Consider the following 20,941-nt stretch of genomic DNA (forward strand, 5'->3'; position numbering starts at 1 on the left):
CTTTGCAACCCCATGGACTGCAACCCACCAGGCTCCTCCATCCATGGGACTTTCCAGGCAAGAGTACTGGAGTGGGTTGCCATTGCCTTCTCCACATTGTATTGGCATAGTATTATTATATTATTTCTGTGTTTTGATTTTTATCTCTTTATTCTTAAATATATAAGAAGTATGTTTCATATTTGTCCCAATTTTATTTTAATGTATTAATTGTATAATATTTAAATTTCCAATTCATTATGTAGTATTTATTTTTGTAATCTCCTTTCTCTAATCTTCCCCACTGTTGCTTTTCTTGTTGTGTTACTTTTTGTTTTCTGTAGTTAGGCTATTTATTTCTGTTACTTCCAATCTGGTAGAAAATACATAAGTTAATCTCTAACACAGAATTAACAGATCTTGTTAAATGTTTTACTTATGTATTTATAATTTTCACTTTCTTAATTTATAAGTGCTGTGTTTGTTATTTTTTCTATGACTCAGTTATTATTGTGGAGAGAATTTTTATTATCTTTATATTGAATAAAAATCTCTAGGTAATATGGATAGTCAGTTTAAAATGTCATTAATTTTTACTATCCAGAAGGCTGTTCATGTAGTTTCTGAATTTTAATACCTTGATATTCATTGTAGCTTACTTCATCTTCAGTTTGTGGTAACGTCCCCTGGATGCTCTGGAAGATGTGGTCTATATAAGTTACCTAATTGAATATGTATTGCTTGAGTCAAACTGAGTTTTGTAACACTTAACCCCTGGGTCCCTTTCTGCTGTTTTATTTTCTTAGTATAAGTAGCATGCTAAAGTTTTCTAACTCCTGTTGATTTCCTTTTATAAAGAAAAGAAGTGTAAAAGGTAAATACTATACCTTTTATTGCTACAAAATGATTGGCATATGATTTAGCCATTTATTTCTAATATTTTGTCTTTTTTTCTCTTTTAAAATTTAGGAGTGCTTTATGACCAACAAATACTTTTTTTTTTTTACTTTACCTAATACAAACTAGATATCTTTGCCTTTAAAAAAAAGGAGCTTAATAATAACCAATATACTTAGCCATATTCTTGCTTTCTTGCTATTTCCCTTATTTTTTTTTCTGTTTCTGATAATTATGATTTTTATTCTTTTACATTTGATAGTAACTTAGAAAGCAAATAACTTTAGTATTTAAATTTTACTAGTGATTATTTTATGATTATGAAATCCTTAAGATTCTTTCTCTAACTGTTGAAAACAATAACAGTATACCTTCTGATTCTGTGATCCCAGAGAAATTTCACACAAATTCCTTGTACTACCCTAGTTTCCAGAATTTAATTTTTGTTTCTGTCACATGTTATTATTATGTGTCTAAAAGTACAATATTTATTTCTTAAAAACAAGTTTTTTCTATTCAACTTTGTAATTTTGTTTGTACTGGTTATTTCCCACTAGCTTGTTTGGATGTGTCCAACCTTTTCATTAAGTTATTTACTTTGGTTCTGTGCCTCTCCTCCAAAATACCTTTTAAAGCCTAAGAAATAAAACAGTCAAATGCCACTCAATCTATGAAACTTTCTCCACTTGGGGACAGTTTTATATGGGAAAAATAAAACACCACTTTTATGAGATTAAATACTCAACTGTTCTGATGTTACTGGAGGTATATTTTAAAATATCATTGAACAGGAGATTTGGTGCTTATTGGCACCTTCAAGAAATGTTGTATGTTGTTCATTTAAATCCCTGCAGGAATACTCAGCAGTCCAAGATAAGATTTATGGTGCTTTGAGGAACCAAAACTGGGATAGGAGATTACTTTCGGCTGTTCTTGTGCATGGCACGGCGTCAGTCAGTCACATCGGTCTTCTAGAGTTCTAGGCTTAGGTATCTTCTCATATACTTCATCCCTTTGTGAGTTTTGTTTGAAGGGTTAATGACACCTTCTGAATATCTTGCATCTGTGGAACTCTCCGTACATACACTGAAAAGAACGGCACAGCCTGGCTCTCAAATCTTGCCAGGTGTGCATAGAATTTGCTCCACCTTCCCTCAGTCTGGGGCAGTGGGACTCTGTTACATGTTCATTAGCCGTAATAAAACCATGTATTGTTATTTTCCTAATTAGTCATTAATAATAGTTAACTCTGCAATGACAACACAGTTTCAGAGCATGGTAAATATACTGCTGCCTACGAAATCTAATGAAAACACACTGGCTTCTTATATTTTACAAAAGATGATAATCCTGCTAGCCACTCATGCTAGATGCTAGCTTCCTTTCACTTTTTTTTTTTCTAGTTCTGATTCTTAAACTATATTATACCTAATTGGTAGAAACTTCTAAAGCTAGAGTGAATTGTAGTAATTTTTAAATAAGTGAGGTCCTTAGATATCTTAAGACTGATAGTAAAAAATTTCATTGCATCATTTATAGCAGAAACTTTCTTAGAGCTGCTGTGAATGCTAGGAGAAATCAATGCATGCAGATTGATTTTTCTTAGGTCTTTAAATGTTTAAGCCAGCACCTGGCCTTTGTAATGTCTCTTGGTTGTAGGTAATAGCTGGGAATTTCAGGTGAAGGATTACAACTTCGGAGTTAGTTATGCTACCCCAAATGATCCATTGGATGTGGTTGAAAATGCCAGTCTTAAATGTATTCATGGGATTAGGAAGGAATACTTCTTTGCCTGAAATCTTGTGGGTTAGCTTTAGTACTTACCGTAGTCAGTCTGTATCTTTGAAATATTGAGCTGTCTGACAGCTTAAAATCCTAAGTTTCCTTTAAACTTGAGCCTGGCTTTGGAGGTGAAAGGGGTGGTATGGGGGTGGATTTTATGTAAGGCTCTCTGAAGAGAATTCACTGAAGTGCTTTTGCTGGCAGGACATAAGGAAGGCTAGTAAGCTGCTTCCTCTGAGTTTTTCTTGGGTTTTGCTCTTAGCCTAGATCAACATTTAGTCAGATAATTTACATCAGGGCCACTGGGGTCTCTTGTTGGACCTTGTTGAAGTCATCCTTTTCCTTTCATGAAGAAACATAGAAGAGACCCAAATGGAAAGTCCAGATTTTGTTAAGCCATTTGAGCATTAGGAAAAGTCTTGATTTTCTTATTCTCTGAATTCCCAGTTTGATGTTTATTTCTCCTCTAAGTTGGAGGACTTAGTTTTTATAAACATTATTTGATCAAATGTTACCTAATAAGATTTCTTTGTGAATACAGTTAGTTACCACAGATGTATTGAAAATAAATTCTGTGGGAGAATACTGGTCTACCACACAATCATTATTTCCAGGTTAAATGTAAACATTTAAACAAGCACTATGAATTACAATGAAGATAGCAGTAGGCTGTAGAGACATGGGGTTAGTCCTCAATCTGTTTGCTAATTCTGAGCAGATTTCCTTTACTTATTTTTTTTTTCCATTCCACACATTGGAGCTAGTTTTACCTGCCTCTACTTAACTCAGAGATCCAATGAGATAAGAGTTCTGACGTTGTTTATGAATTACATTCCACACACAGATTTTATCATTAGTATAAATATATTTAATGCAGGCCTTTTAAAACTTGATAAAATATATCACAATTATAAAAGGCATTTAATGAAAAATGAGATGCTTGCTAGACTTTGAAAGCATATGTCAAAAAATAAATACATAGAGAAAGAACGCTTTAAAGACGATGGTGGAAGAGATAATATCTGAGCTTCAAAAAAAACTTTGACCTGAAAAGTGCAGAGAGAATGAGAGTGAGCATTCCAGACTGAGAAAATCTAGTGTGAAAAAGTACAGGCCAGGAATGGACTTGACATGTTCAGGAAATTGAAAGGAAGTGATGTTCATTTTAGGTTAAATTCCCTTTTATTACAAGTATAAAAATGAAAACTTGAAGAGAATGACAGTATTCTGAACTTTTATACCATAGTAATAAGAAAAGGCTCATATAGCTTGCATCTGAATTAACTTAGAATTAGCAGGTTTAACAGTAACTTAGGAGGAAACTAAGTACTTAAGGGCTCAGGAGGATACAGAATAAAATTAGGATCATTTTTCTTGGTTCCATTAGAGAAGACTTCCTGGAGAAAGGGGTTTTAGAAGGAAGTGATAAAAGTGGATTTGTAGAAATGTTGATATAAAAAAAAAAAAAGAATGCCTTTTACATAGCGGGGATTTGGGAATAGCTGATTAGATGGTATGACCAAAAGTCAGGCCTGAACTGTAGTCTTTAAAGAGGCACATTAAAGCTACAAGGAATGCTGATTTGATTTCATTCTCCGTTCATCTTGGTCCCTCTTCCCCCATGGTCCCAGAGCCACATGAAAGCCTGCAGCCAAGATGTTTGGTACCTGTTACCTGTTCTGCTCTCTGAAGAGCAGAATCCCCCAGGAATAAGGGGCTTGTGTTCTGTTTGACATTTCCCATTTTCTGACCCATACCCCCCTCTTCCTATTTCCTCACAGAAGAAGTTGTTGTTGTTTTAAAGTCCGATAAGACTCCTGATCATTTCCTAGCATGTTGGTTTCCCTGCCTTTTCTTTTTGACTTTCTCTCATAAAGAGTCTCTTTCTCTCTCCTTTCAGCCATAGGTGCTTAATCTTTTTTTTACAGTTCAAGACTTCAGAAATTACCTTTCCTCCTAACATCACTGGCTCGTTGATGGTTTTAATTTAGCGTGTATGTATTTCATTGTGTTGCTGTCTCTGTTTATCCTGCTCTGTCTTTCTCTTGCTAGAGTGAGCACATTGTAAAGGGGCTCTGTGTTGTAACTTGCATCACATTGCTTGGGTTCTCTGCAAACGTGGTTGGTGATAACATCGCAGACTAATGGTCCATGTGAATTTGACTCACTCTTATATAGATTCGTGGTTTGCTGTTCTGTGTGTTTGTTAATTTTAAATGGAAAATCAGATCTGGGTAAATGTGTCCAACATCCTGTACATGAAAATCAGAGCCAGTAAATGTGTAGAAACTGGTAACAGCTTTGTAAAGCTATGAAACAGCAGAGACTGTTTAGGTTGGTCAATAAGCACTGTATCTCTAGTTTTTACTTTTCAGGCTCAGATGTTATACTTAATACATAGTTGTTGAATGGATGTTGGCTTAATTTACTTAAGCTGTTGGTCTTAATTTGGTATTTTAAAATACCTTTAGAATATTATCTTGAAAAACAGGGTCATTGTCTCCCTAATGGTTAAAGGATAATATAAAGAATCTCATCATTTTCTCTTAGGAAAAGAAAAACTTGTTTTTTGTTCTCTTTGTCGTTTCTTTTTTTTTTTTTTCCTCTCCATAAGAGGACAGAGAGAATAAGATGGAAATCATAGCTGGTGAAACCTGGATTGGAAAAATCTCAGGGAAGATTACCCTCCAAGATTCATGTTAGACTTTTCAAGTGTTTATTTAAGGCTTGCTCAGGTCTTTTTATCTACATTGACATTTTATGCTAAATGTTTTACTTATCTTATCCTCCATATTTCTTTCTACAGCAGCTTGCCTGGCCCTATTCAGAAGCTGAGAAAAATGCTAAAGATCAGGACCTTAAATTGTTCATTTTTGACAAGGCTTAAAGAATAAGGGTGAAGGAGCAGTTGTGTGAGGAGACCACTGACACTTTTCTTTTTTCTCTCTTCTTCTTCCTTCAGCTCAAGCCAGGGCAGAACAGCTGCAGGGACAGTGACAGTGAAAGCGCCAGTGGAGAATCCAAAGGCTTCCACAGGAGCAGCTCCCGGGAAAGGCTCAGCGACGTAAGTTAAAAAAAAAAAAACTGAAACCACCAGACCACACATCCCTTGAGTCCAGTTTCAGTTCACCAGCACATCCCTTCATGTCATTTTGTAAATACCCAAGCATTTTTCCTCTCTCGGCAGACACATATTTGAGCCTTGCTTTATAGTATTGTTCTGTTTTCTAGTTTGACTTAAAATGTGTTTTAAAGAATTATAAGGTTGGTTGGGCGTATCTATCAGCTTAGAAACAATAGATTACAAAAGGAAGTGATAATACTTTTTGGTATCCGTGTTACAAATGGAAGAACTAGTCTGGCAGTGCTGCAACTGGGAGATGACGTTCTTAAATGTGGGCCTTTTGTCATTTTTTCACCTGTGAGATCTGTAACAGCCCCTTTCTTTGGTTTTATTCCTGTTGGAAGGGATGACTAACCCACCACTTACTTTCCTTCTGATTTCTAGAGGAAAACCCCCGTGAGCACACACTACATGCCTCTTAAGGGGGTCTGTCCACCTTCTAGACCTGTTCTAACCACTCTCCAGGCCCCTGTGCACCAGCAAGTCACAGAACCACTTCTGCCCTCTTGGGGTTGTCTCACACCCCTCCCTAATGTGTTGTAGAACAGGATCCTTGACCCATCTTTGCACCTGAGAGCAACATTTTAAAACTTTCCTTTAAAATAGATCAAGTAGGGGGGAAATTTTATTCGTGATAGCAAAAAGGAACATTAACAGATTGAGACAGTATTCTTTTTTTCCTCCCAATCTGTTTGATTTATTTGCAAAAAACTTTTACTAGAGGAAGAAAATAATTCTACTGTCACTAAAAAAATAATTTGGGTAACCATTGAAGAGCATTCCCGGAAATAACACCATTTTACCTTTTGTGATTAGCATACTCAATTTGGGAAATTTCCGATTCTTTTCTTTTTTCTCTTCTTATCTCTTCTCATCACTTCTTTCCATCTCCCTCTCTCCACCTTCCCTTGTCTTTCTTTCCTTTCTTCCTTTTTTTTTTTTTTTTTCTCCCAGAAGCTGCAGATTACCCTTCAGTCACCACAGGTGGTGAGTTCAGGATTCTAACCATCTTTCTTTTTCTTTTTAAATTGAGTTATAATTAATACGGGCTTTCCTGGTAGCTTCACTGGTAAACAATCTGCCTGCAATACAGGAAACCCCAGTTTGATTCCTGGGTCAGGAAGATCCCTTGGAGAAGGGATAGTATGCTCCTCACTCCAATATTCTTGAGCTTCTTTAGTGGCTCAGACAGTAAAGAATCCACCTGCCATGCGGGAAACCTAGGTTCAATCCCTGGGTTGGGAAGATCCCCTGGAGGAGGGCATGGCAACCCACTCTGGTATTCTTGCCTGGAAAGTCCCCATGGATAGAGGGACCTGGTGGGCTACAGTTCGTGTGGTCACAAAAAGTTGGACACGACTGAGCGACTAAGCACAGCACAGCAGCATATAACTAATATATAGTACTACATTTGTTTCAGGTGTACAACATAGTGATTTGGTATTTTTTATAGATTATGAAATGATCACCACAATAATCCAGCTTTCATCTGTCACAGTACAAATTTGTTATGGTATCATTGACTGTATTCTCTATAGGTTCATTTACATCCCTGTGATATATTTATTTTATAACTGGAAGTTAACACTTAATTCCCTTTACTGACTTTGTCTGCCCATCCTCCCACAGTCACCTCTCTACTGTTTGACAGCCACTTGTTTGTTCTCCACGTCTGTGAGTCTGTTTCTGTTTTGTTTGTTCGTTGGCTTTGTTTTGTAGATTTTATGTATAAGTGAAATCATACGGTACGCATTTTTCTCTGTCTGACTTATTTCACTTAGCATAGTATCCTTCAGTTTTTCTGTGTTGCTGCCACTGAGAAGATTTCTTTCTTTTTTATGGCTGAGTTGTCTTCCTTTGTATGTGTGCATCAGTGTAGAGTATTTTTTAAATTCATTTATCTGATGATGAACATTTAGGTTGCTTCCATATCTTGGCTGTTGTAAATAGTGGTGCAATGAAAGGAGGGGTACATATATATATTTTTTGATTTACTGTTTCTGTTGAAGTAGAAGTAGAATTCCTGGATCATATGGTAGTTCTATTTTTAGTTTTTTGAGTAATCTTCATACTATTTTCCATAGTGGCTGCACAGATTTTCATTCTCAACATCCATGCACAGTGATTCCCTTTTTGTCCACCTTCTCACCACCACTTGTTGCTTCTTGTCTTTCTTTTTATTTATTTATTTATTTATTTTTACTTTACAATATTGTATTGGTTTTGTCATACATCAACATGCATCTGCCACAGGTGTACACGTGTTCCCCATCGTGAACCCCCATCCCACCTCCCTCCCCATACCATCCCTCTGGGTCATCCCAGTGCACCATCCCCAAGCTTCCAGTATCCTGCATTGAACCTGGACTGGCGATTCATTTCTTATATGATATTATACATGTTTTAATGCCATTCTCCCAAATCATCCCCCCTTCCCTCTCCCACAGAGTCCAAAAGACTGTTCTATACATCTGTGTCTCTTTTGCTGTCTCACATACAGGGTTGTCGTTACTATCTTTCTAAATTCCATATATATGTGTTAGTATACTTTATTGGTGTTTTTCTTTCTGGCTTACTTCACTCTGTATAATAGGCTCCAGCTTCATCCACCTCATTAGAACTGATTCAAATATATTCTTCTTAATGGCTGAGTAATACTCCATTGTGTATATGTACCACAGCTTTCTTATCCATTCGTCTGCTGATGGACATCTAGGTTGCTTCCATGTCCCGGCTATTATAAACAGTGCTGCGATGAACATTGGGGTACACGTGTCTCTTTCAATTCTGGTTTCCTCAGTGTGTATGCCCAGCAGTGGGATTGCTGGGTCATATGGCAGTTCTGTTTCCAGTTTTTTAAGGAATCTCCACACTCTTCTCCATAGTGGCTGTACTAGTTTGTATTCCCTCCAACAGTGTAAGAGGGTTCCCTTTTCTCCACACCCTCTCCAGCATTTATTGCTTGTAGACTTTTGGATCGCAGCCGTTCTGACTGGCGTGAAATGATACCTCATTGTGGCTTTGATTTGCATTTCTCTGATAATGAGTGATGTTGAGCATCTTTTCATGTATTTGTTAGCCATCTGTATGTCTTTGGAGAAATGTCTATTTAGTTCTTTGGCCCATTTTTTGATTGGGTCGTTTCTTGTCTTTTTTATATCAGCCATTCTAACTGGTGTGAGGTGATAATCTCATTGTGGTTTTGATTTGCATTTCCCTGCTGATGAATGATGTTAACATTTTTCATGTGCCTATTGGCCATCTGTATGTCTTCTTTGAAAAATGCCTATTTAGGTTCTCTATGTATTTTTTTTTAATTTTATTTTATTTTTAAACTTTACATAATTGTTCAGGTTGTTTATTTTTTTGACATTGAGTTCTATGAGTTCTTTATACATTTTGGGTACCAACCCCTTATCAGAAATATCATTTGCAAATATCTTATCCAAATCAGTGTTACTTTTTTGTTTTGTTGGTAGTTTCCTTTGTTGTTCAAAAAGCTTTTTAGTTTTATATAGTTCCATTTGTTTATTTTTGCTTCTTTGTTGCCCTTTCCTGAGCAGGTATATCCAAAAAAATTGGTAAGACTAATGTCAAAGAGATTACTGCCTGTAATTATTTTTTTTCTAGGAGTTCTATGCTTTCAGGTCTTATATTTAAGTTTTTATCCATTTTGAGCTTATTTTTCTATATAACATGAGAAAGTGGTACACTTTCATTCATTTGCATGTAGCTGTCCAATTTTCCGAACACTATTCTTTAAAGATACTCTCTTTTCCCTATCATTTATTCTTGCCTCCTTTGTCATAGATCAATAGACCATGTGAGCATTGGTTTATTTCTGTGATCTCTATTCTGTTTCATTGACCCACGTGTCTGTTTCTGTTCCAGTACCATAGTGTTTTGGTTACTATAGCTTTGTAGTATAGTGTTGAGTCTGGCAGCCTGATACCTTCAACTTTGTTGTACTTTCTCAAGATTGTTTTGGCTTAAAAATGAGACAGTGTTCAGAGTCTCTGAGTTTCAAGAAGCAGTAGAGTGAGGATATATCATAAAGAACAAAAACCTTCCCCTTTTGTTTTCTTCTTTTTTAATTCTCTAGTTTTCTTGATTATGCTGTATAAGGTGATCCAGTGTATTATAGGAAAAAAATATTATGGCTTATTTTTTCTTTAAAAAATAGAAATTAAGCTTTACTAATATTCAATTTAATAAGTAAGGAGTAGTTCTTATATATAATTCATAAACAGGTATCTTAGGGATATGTACTCAAAACTTTTTACTGTCCATTTCTCTGTCAGTCAAGGTAGGCAACCCTAAGACACAGAGATCTTCCTGTACCCCTCAGGAAAGATTGTTAGATTTAGGGTGACATTTGATATATGGACTATTAAATTCTTGGGCTTCCTTGGTGGCTCAGTGATAAAGAATCCACCTGCCAATGAAGGAGCCATGGGTTCAATCCTTGGGTTGGGAAGGTCCCCCAGAGAGTAAATAGCAACCCACTCTGGAATTCTTGCCTGCGAAATCCCATGGGCAGAAGAGCCTGAGTTGAACATGGCCTATTGACTGAGTACACAAGCAAGTTTGTACAAGAATTAAGTGGATAAACAAAAAGTATACTATTTTTGCAGAACTCTTAATATCTTAGTTATGATTACCTTTTCTTTTAATGTGGTATAGTATCAAATATATAAATGAAGAATACTCAGTCTTTCACTGTGAGTATGAATATATATACAAGACTATTTCCTTGTGTTTATATGTTTCATTAAATTTGTGGTGGAACTGTAAATTTAAAGGTATAACTATTTCTTACCTATTTTGTTAGCACTACTTAATGCTTAAATAACTGTTCTGAGATTTTGTTGTGCTTTTAATATAAGATCATATTGACCCTGGAAATTATTCCAGGATTAGTTAATCATAATTTCATCACAGAGTAGAGAAATAAAAGCGTACTAGGTCAAGGGACAAGAGCACAGGATTGTATAGTTATTGAGATTTTTTTTACTGGTTTCCCTAAATTTGTTTTCCTTTTGATCAAAGAAATTGACAAAAGATATTCTGTGAACATGGATAGAAATACTGAGTATTGTTAAGATATCAATACCTTTCAAACCAATCTACAGATTCAATGCAATGTTTGTGAAAATTCCAACATCCTTTTTAGCAAAAATGGAAAATCAGACACTCCTAATCATATGAAATGGCATGAAGCCCCTAAAAGTCAATACAGTATTGAAATAAAACAAGTTTGGGAGAGTCACACTTCCCGATTTCAAAACTTACTACAAAGCTACAGTGATCGAAGCTGTGTGGTGCTAGAGTTAGTGTAAGCATATGGATCAATGGAATAGAATTGAAAGTTCAGAAATAAACTCATACATCTATAGCAAAGGAATTTTTAACATGAGTTTAATATCCATTTAATTGGGAAAGAATTTTCTCTTCAACAGATGGTGCTGGGACAACTGGATTTTCCCATGCAAAAGAATGAATTTGGACCCCTACATCACACCATGAACAAAAATTAACTCAAAATGAATAAGTGACCTAAATGTAAGGGCTAGAACCATAAAATTCTTACAGGAAAATGTGTGTAAATCTTCATGACCTTGAATTTGCAGTGGATTTTTAGATATGACATCAAAAGCACAAGTAGCTAGAGAGAAAATACATAAGTTGGACTTCATCAAAATTAAAAACTTCTGTGCATCAATGTGGAGAAGGCAATGGCGTCCCACTCCGTACTCTTGCCTGGAAAATCCATGGATGGAGGAGCCTGGTAGGCTGCAGTCCATGGGGTCGCTAAGAGTCGGACACGACTGAGCGACTTCACTTTCGCTTTTTACTTTGATGCATCGGAGAAGGAAATGGCAGCCCACTCCAGTGTTCTTGCCTGGAGAATCCCAGGGATGGGGGAGCCTGGTGGGCTGCCGTCTATGGGGTCGTACAGAGTCGGACACGACTGAAGCGACTTAGCGGCAGCAGCAGCAGTGCGTCAATGGGTATTGTCAGGAAAATGAAAAAAAAACCCAAAGAATGGGAGGAAAATATTTGAAAATCATATAATTGATAAATGTTTAATATCTAGAATATGTAAAGACTACAACAAAAAGACAAACAACTGAATTCAATAATGGGCAAAGGACTTAAGCACATATTTATTCAAAGAAGATACACAAATAACCAGTAAGCCCATGAAAAATGCTCATCATTATAGTGATTGGGGAAATGCAAATCAAAACCAGAATGAGATACTACTTTACAGCTACTAGGATAGTTATACTTTGAAGAAAGGAAAATAGCAAGTGTTGGCAAGAATTTAAAGAAGTTGATGTTCCACCTCGTACATGCTGGTGGAAATATAAAATGATAAATCCACTGTGGAAAACAGCTTGACATTTCTCAAAAAGCTAAACAGAATTACCATACATGCCACCAATTCTCCTTTTAGGTATATACCCAGACACCAGGTCCTCAAAGAGATACTTATATGCGAGTTTTCACTGCAGCATCATTTATAGTAAGCAAAAGATGTAAACATCCCAAGAGTTCATCAGCAGGTAAATGGATGAACAAAAAGTGGCATATATGGACATGGGAGTATTAGTCATAAAAAAGAATGAAGTTCAAGTCTTGAAAACATTATGCTCAGTGGAAGAATCTAGACATAAAAAGACAAATATTTTCTGATGCCTCTTATGTGAAGTATCTAGAATATGCAAGTTCCTAGAGGCAGAAAGTAGAATGGGAGTTTCCAGGGACCCCTGGTAGGGGTAGGAAACTGTGAAAGATGAGAGTTATGATTTAACTGTAACAAAGTTTCTGTTTGTGGTGAAGAAATAGTTTTGGAAATAGATAATTTTGATAGCTGCATTGCATTATGATGTAACTGATGCCACTGAATTGTACACTGAAAATAAGTTGAAATATTGCATTTTATTTTATATGTGTGTGTGTGTGTGTGTGTATATATATATATATATATATTTTTTTTTTTTTTTTTAACCATAGTCAAAAATTAAAAAAAAAATACTAGGGTTGTAACAATCCTGTCAATCTTGTGTCAGGTTAGTCTGTGATATACTTTGGGTTTATGTTGCTTATTATTAAAATTCATACTTCTTGCAGCACTATTAAAAGATGAAAGAAGGAGAAATGACACATATGAAAAAAGAAAAGGGAAGAAAAAGAAGTAGGTGGCTTTTAGTGAAATGTTTCAAAACCTCCAGTCACTTATTTCCTTCACATGAATAGTTGTGAGGTTGCAGAGCCTTACCTCAGGGCCATTGCAATCTAAAATCTTTGAGATGAATGCCTTTGACAAGTCAAGTCACAAAATGACTCTTTTGGGTATGAGGGCAATGTCTACCCTCATGATATTTTAAAGAATAAAGATACTTCCTTTCCTTTTTTTTTTCCTTAAAGGAGAACTAATAATTATTCTAATGACTATCAGAAAATGAGGAGATAGATTCAAAGACCACTACTAGTTTTTGTTTGCTAACATATCTCCTTGTTGCTCTTTACCATGCTCATGCTTTCCTTACTTTCTTGAACATGTGGAAAATAGTTATCACTGTTTCAATGTTCATATTCTGCTGTCATCGGTGTAATTTTTGAGTCTGTTTCTATTGATTGGTTTTTTTCCTCATTATGGATTGTATTTTCTGGCTTTTGTCTGTGGCTGACTGTTTTTTTTAAGATGCCAAATATTGGGAATTTTTTTGTTTTTGATGAGTGCTGGATATTTTTGGTTTTCATAAATATTCTTGAGCTTTTTTTCTGGGATACAATTATGCCACTTGAAAATAATATTTTTATTTCTTCTGAGGTTTGCTTTTATGCTTTTCTGGGTGGAGCATCCAGAACAACCTTTAGGACAAAGCTTGTTTTTCCCCAGTGCTGAAGACTCTGCCTAATTCCTGATGTGGACAAGGTTTTTCCACTCTGGCTGGTGGGAGTGCCAGTTATCCGCTGCCCTCTGTGACTCTGACAGTCATTCTCCCTGCTCCTTCCCGGTGGTCATTCCCCTTGCCTTGGGTACTTTTGTCGCATGGATGTGCTGATACGGACTCCGGTGATGACAAGAGAAAAGATGTCTCCTGGTTTCCTGCTTTTCTCACCGTGAACCTGACTTTTCTCTCATCCTCTGCTTTGCTAATTTCAGCTGACTTGGCTGCTTCTGTCAACTCTACCTTCTCAACTCAGGGATTCTTCTGGGATCCACCTGGGTTACCCCAAGCCACCCTACTATGGCATCAAAACTCTCTCCAGGAACTATGCTGGGGCAGTTTTAAGAATTATTTTGTTTTCTTTCTGTCTCTCTAAGATCACTACACTGCTATTGCCCAGTTTCTTAAAAAGTTTGTTTTTTTTTCACACATTTTGTCTAGTTGTTTTAGTTACTTAAAGCGGGAGAGTGAATTTAATCCCTGTTAGTTTACAATGCCCACTCTAGATTTTAAGCTGAGATGAAATTCTCTTTCAGTCTTCCACTCACTTGAATGATATTTTTAGAAGCTCTGGAAGTTGAGACTTACCTCAAGTGCCTCTAATGAAGATAACTATGTTATTCCAGCTTTGTTTCTTTCTTTCTTTTTTTTTCAATATTTTTTCAATTGGACAGGCAAAAAGATTAAGAAAAAAGAATTCCAGTGTGACTGGAGAATTTGACTCATGGGTAAAGCTCAAAAACCAAATGTGCTTGGCTTTTCCAAATTATGTATCCCCACAGTACATTGCCAGGAGGGAATAATAGTCTACAGGGACTCTCACATTGTCCACATCAAGGAGAAACAGTAACTTGTTTAGATTAGTCACTAAGGAAAAAGTTAAGGGGAATAATTGACTATATAAATATTCATGATGAGTTATTCAGAAGGGAAAGTATTGCTTCTAAACTTAAACAGAATTTTGTAACTGAGGAGGTTGTCAAAAGTCTTAAGATAAACTTACTTAAAGACAACACATAGAACAAAACCTCAAATTTTGAAGTGATCATGGGCATTTGTTACAAACAGACCAAGTTTTAATAGCTAGTTTGCTGTTTATTATCCATTTGACCTTGAGCAAAAAGCTTGATCTTTCCAAGCCTTGGTTTCTTATTCTGCGAAATGGGGGTCATTTCATCTACCATGTAAGGTTACTTTTAAAAATTACCTGGTACCATGTGTTTGAATTACTTTAACAGTCCTTGGCACATTCACTGTGCTCAAAAATATTTATTCCCTTCTTTTACATCAGGTTTATACTTACCGTAGGAGCCTTTTCTAAACTTTCTGATTTGAATTCCCTTGTAGCTGTCAGTTCCACAACACCTGCTTGTCTCAATCATGACAAACACAATTTTCCTCTCAAATAAAATCCTCCTTATACTCTGTTTTCTCAAACCTGAACTCTTTTATTTCCCTATCTCCATACTGGATCTCAGAGCTATTACCTTCAAACTTGCACTCTTTTCCTTCCTCTTAGTTAACCTGTTTAACATAGTCACTCTATTTCTGAGGAAGCATTTGGCTATGATTATCTTCACCTTTACATGACTGATGTTCAAATGCCCTTATCATTTCTTACATAGATGATTACTGTGATTACCGTGATTAATGTGGCCTCCCAATGATAGAATCTGACCCAGCTCTGTTTCCTCTGCCCTGTTACTCTACAAAGCTTCCACAGTTGTTGTTGTTTTTTAAAAATATTTATTTACTTATTTTCTTTATTGGTTGCACCAGATCTTGGTTTTGGCATGCAAAGTCTTAGTCATTCATGTGGGATCTTGTTCCCTAATCAGGGATCGAACTTGAGCCCCCTGCGTTGAGAACATGGAGTCCCAGCCACTGGACTGGATAAGTCCCAACAGTTGTTTTTCTGAGAGTCAGAACTCACTATTAAACCGTCTTGTTTAAGATCCTGCAGACGAAGTCCCACACTCCTGAGGCTATTAGCAGAATCTTCCACCAGGATGTATGAAGCTACCTCTTCATCTTCCCTTTCTTCCTCTACTTCCCTGTGGTTTATACCTTCTACTTGTTTCTCCTGGAGTACTCTTTTTTTTTTTCCTTCTTCTGTAGCCCAATTTCACTTCTAGCAGACTCTTCCTGCCACCACCCTGTGGAAATAAACTCCTTTAATGCTTTATTCAGATAACTACATGGATGTGACTAATCTATCTCTGAAAGAATTTGGGGTCAGGATTTTAATTGTGAAAAGGCAGACAAATATTTCATACTTTTAAAATGTTCAAGATGTTAAAAGAATTGAAACATTTCAAGTTAGGTCAAAGGGGAATTCTCGTAACTATTATGCAATACAGTTCTCTAATCTTATTGTTCTGTAGCTCTTTAGTTCATTTAATACCACAGTTGATGCATTTTTTCTGCTGCTTTTTGAGATGTTCCTTCTCCTATCTCGAATTTCCCAGGTTTCGGGTTTTTTATTGGTTTGTCTAGCCCACTGTCCCAACACCCATCCATCTGTGCAAGCATCTGTCCTAGCCTCCTTTCTTCCCACCCAGCACCCAAACCTTTATTGCCAGGTTTACTAGTTACTATTAAGGGAGAAACAGTCACAGTCCACACCATCAATGAACTTCCCTGTATTTAAGTAGAAAATGTAATCCAGACCTGTTACAGATCTAGGTATTCTGTTTCTCCTTTCTTTTCTTTTTCTATTTTTGCCATATTTTCATTTTCCCTACCATTTTGTTTATGTCTTTTGCATTTCCTGTATCATATTTTTATGTGTTTTCTTGGATACTCCAGTGTTTTGATTGTCCAGGAATATTTATCTAATACCTTCTAAGTGTCAGGTGTAGTTCTGGACACTTGAGGTTGAGTGGGGAACAAGATGAAACCTTTGGCTTCATGAAGCTTCTACTCTATTGAGGAAGGCAAACAGCAAACCTGAGAGCAAATGATAACATTATTTTTGGTGTCATACATTTTACGAAGTAAACAAAGCAGTAGTGGGGGGTGTGGCAGGGTGTTGCCACTTTAACTGGAGTAATTGAATTAGTCCTTTTTGTCCCAGTGATGTTTAAACTGAAGCCTGAATGATGAAAGGGGGGAAGAACATTGAGGCAAGTGACAAGATCATGGTCTTGACTCAGGAGTAAGTCTGACATGTTTAAATGTGAGGGGTGGGGCAGGCCTTTGTGGCTAGAGCAGAGGGAATGAATACAGGAGCTGATCACATGATATTTTCTAGTTCATAGTAAGGCGGCTATAGACTCTCTTAGTTTCCTGGGCGACTGTAATGCATGATCTCAAACCAGGAAACTTAAAACAATAAATTTATTATTATCTTGTAGTTTTTAAGGCTAGAGGTCCAGCATTAAGTATTGGCAGGGCCATGATTTCTCTGAAGTCTCAGAAAGGAGTCCTTCCTTTGCTCTACTGGCTTCTGGTTGCTTCTTACAATCCTTGATGATACTTGGCTTATAACCACCTCACTTCAATGTGTGCCTCTATTCACATGGGCTTTTACTCTATTTGTAGCTCTGTACGTCTAATTTCCTTATAAGGAGAGTAGTCATTGGATTTAGGTTCCACCTAAATCCAGTATGACCTCAACTTAATTGCACCTGCAAAGTCCCTGTTTCCAAACAAGGTCATTTATATCAGTCAGGGTTCTCAAGAGAAACAGTCGTAAAATGTATAGACTTGAACAGTTATGGAGGTTCACAAGTCTCACAGTGTACAGTCAGCAAGCTGGGGATCTAGGAGAGCTGATGGCTAGCTCCAGTCTGAGCCCCAAAGTCTGAGAACCAGAAAGACTGGAGGGCTTGACACCCCAGAAAAGTCTGTGTGTCAGTCTGTCTGAGCCTGAAAGTGGGGGGAAAAACTGTCTCACTTTGAAGGCTGAGTCAAGGGAATTCCCTCTTAATTTGAGTACAGCCATCCCTTTTGTTCTATTAAACTGATTGGATGAGGCCCACTTACATTATGCTTTACTTACAGTATGCTTTATTCATCCTGTTAGTTTAAATGTTAAACTCATCCAAAAACACCCTCAGAGTAACACCCAGACTAACATTTGAGCAGATATCTGGTTACCCAGTGGCACAATTAAGTCAATGCATAAAATTAACCCTCACAATCACATTCTTAGGTTCCAAGAAGGCCCTGTAATTTTAGTGGGACACTATTTAACCTACCATATAAGTTAATATTTAAAAAGCCTATCAAAGGTGTTAGAAGGAATGTTGTAATTTTTACTTTAAAATGTTTACTTTTCCTTTTATGTGAATAACTGCAGATAAAAATGAGAGCAAGAATGAAATTAGGGGGAAAAGCCCAAAGGCTGCTGAATAGAGATGAGAGCTGGTAACAACTTGAAATGGATTGTAACAGGTTGAAAATTGAATTTGGAAGTGACCATTTCCACCCGTAATGTTTTTTCAAGTTGTGCCCACATTTTTACTTCCTGTAGTGGTTCATTTCTCTATTTATATATATATTTCATCTTTATAGGTTATCAGTAATCTTTATCTCCAAGGCACATTTCTTAGGATTAAAATTTTAGGTTCTTTTAATTGTCATTGTTTTCTAAAACACTACAGAAAACAAATGAGCTCGTCTTGTGACCTTTGTAAGAAATATACTTGGCCAAGTGATTCTTAGCATGATCCTTCTACTTTTCACTCCCAAGAAGAAAAAGTATAACATGAGGGTGGATAGGCAGGGATGTCAGACACACATGATAATTTGGAAGAATTTTAAAATACTGTATTTAAATTAGCCCTAGGGTCAGAGCTTACATTTTCCTCTGGGGTGAAGCACACATCCATCACATGCTTAGGGAGCCATAATAGTAGCCATGGCCTCTCTGTGTAGATCTCTAATGAAAGGAGTACATCTATTTTGGATGGATAACCGATTTTTGAAATCCCTTGTTCTGGGTAAGATGTTAAAACAGAAATTTTAACTTCATGGGTTTAATGAGTAGCTTCAATAATAGCTTAGTGACAGAGATGGAAAGAAAGTCAGGTGGGGGGCAATGAGAGGAGTAGAATGAGCATGCATTTAATGAATATCTACTGGCAGACTTGAATGTCAGCAGCAGCATTCTCCTTCCTAGAAAATGTCTTTCAACTATGCATCCCATTACTGTTTCTGTAGCCCATGTAGCTTGGAGATTGAGGCACAGTGTGTTTGTAAGAAAGCTCTTCTTTACAACTTAATGAGTTCGAGGTAGGTAATTTGCAGAGATTGCTGGAACAGTGGTCAAATCTGGGAAAAAACAAAAAAAAAAAACAAATGAAAAGACCATGTTAAACAGGAGATAGCTTATAATGAGCCTGGAAATCACATATCCGATAGCCAACTGTCTGGAATTTCTTCATACTCTTGTCTTCTCGTGGAAACCACTAAATACTTTTTCTAACTCTGTTTTCTCAGTCCCTCTATACCTCTCATTTCTATGTAATACATAGAAAATATGAATGAATTGGCAACTCTATCACTTAAAGAAATAAGAATTTCTTAAAGAAGTAAGCCTTTTTCATTATTCAACAAACATATTTGCCTAAACGTGTGTATATGATGTGACTTCAAATGCTTTTAAATTCAAGGATGCTTTTATTTATTGAATTAAAAAAACTTAGTTTTTCAAGCCTCATTTTGACTTATACCCTTTTTTAGATTCTGTGGCCACTTTTGCTATATAGTTTGGACAATGTATGCAGTCTCTGTCCAAGCAACAAAAATGGAAGCCCCTTCCTCTCATTATAAATTGGGGAAGCATAGAAAGTTAAAATTCAACTTGATTTCATCAAATGGTTCAGTGGTCAGGACATCACCACCTATCTGCTTTCCTGAGCCCTTTCTTCATGGTGTCTGTCTCCTGTAACATGAGAAAACAATAATAATTCCTAGATGCACATTTGTAAACAAATAGCTATAGAAACATAAAACATTTCTAACAGTAAAAAAGCTATTTTTAAATACTTATTTCATTTTTATAGGATAATCTGGGACTTTCCTGGTGGCTCAGGTGGTAAAGAATCTGCCTGCAATCCCTGGGTTGGGAAGATCCCCTGGAGAAGGGAATGGCAACCCACTCTTGCTTGGAAAATCCCATGAACAGAGGAGTCTGGTGGGGCCACATTCCTTGGCGTCACAAAGAGTTGGACACAACTGAGCTACTAACACAATAAAGTAGCATAATCTATTGTTGCCCATGGTTTAAGTTGTTCATGGAATTTGTGACTTGGAAAAATGTTAAAACTATCAAATATTTTCAGCTTTTAAATATATATTTAGATTAAGTATAAATGACAGAGACTTTTCTGGACTTTTGGTTAGCAAGGCCTGAGGCATGTGGTATGTGACCTGAGCTGTCAGTGAAACCCTGCTTCTCTGCCCTGTTGCTGGTCTCAAAACTTGTGTTATACCTCTCTCTGATGGTGAAGGACCAGGAGTAGCATCCCACTGAACACAGGGCCTTAGCAGATTCTTAGGCTTATAGAACTGGACCAAGGAGAAATCACTTTATTTCAGAAATGTTTCTGTTCAAGTTTTCCAGCAATGATTGAAGGGAGCTGGCAATCGGCCAAGAAAAATATAGTGGAGAAAGGAGTTAGAGGGGAGGAAATGTCAACGCCATGGACGTTTGGCAAAGTAGATTAGAAGAGTTTTTCTATGAACTTTTCTGCTAGGTCCAGAAATTATAGCTGAATGCCACACACAAAAAAATGGTGAGTTCAAATGTGGGTAGCCTCTGACTCTCTAGTTCTATATGCTTTCTAGCAAAAGTTGAAACTCCAGTGGACCTTTAATGTACATGAGGATCTTGGGTCTGTTCCTTCATGTGTCTATCTGTGCTCGTGCATGCGTGCATGCGTATGTATGTGAGGGGGGTGTTGTAAGGCAGGGTTCTTAAATGCTTTGTTGCATTATGTTAATTCCTCGGCAGTGCAATCAAATTCATGTCGTAATTAAAGCTGTCAGTTGGAAGGCAAGCCAATCGCCACGAAAACACAGCATAACAAATGAAGTGAAATGATTCTGCGTGTAGCTATACAATGCTTCGCCAGGCATGAAATTAAATAAGTAATTTGATGTTGACATCAGAAATTGAAATGATACCCACTGTTCCCTCATTCAGTCAGACCTGCATAAACAATAGCCAGAACAAATATGCACAACAAAG

The 20,941-nt window shown here is 36.7% G+C and overlaps 1 protein-coding gene across 10 annotated transcripts in view; it reads left to right on the plus strand.

Annotated features, from left to right (window-relative positions):
* AUTS2 (activator of transcription and developmental regulator AUTS2) overlaps window positions 1–20,941 on the plus strand; it is a 1,208,197-nt gene that overhangs the window by 506,315 nt on the left and 680,941 nt on the right. For all 10 annotated transcript variants that reach the window (XM_025274741.3, XM_025274742.3, XM_025274746.3 and 7 more), the window contains one exon: window positions 5,621–5,722. In XM_025274741.3, the coding sequence (XP_025130526.1) occupies window positions 5,621–5,722 (102 nt within the window). The remainder of the gene's footprint in view (window positions 1–5,620; window positions 5,723–20,941) is intronic.

This window comes from Bubalus bubalis, chromosome 24 (genome assembly GCF_019923935.1).
Source record: "Bubalus bubalis isolate 160015118507 breed Murrah chromosome 24, NDDB_SH_1, whole genome shotgun sequence".
Taxonomy (NCBI): Eukaryota; Metazoa; Chordata; class Mammalia; order Artiodactyla; family Bovidae; genus Bubalus; species Bubalus bubalis.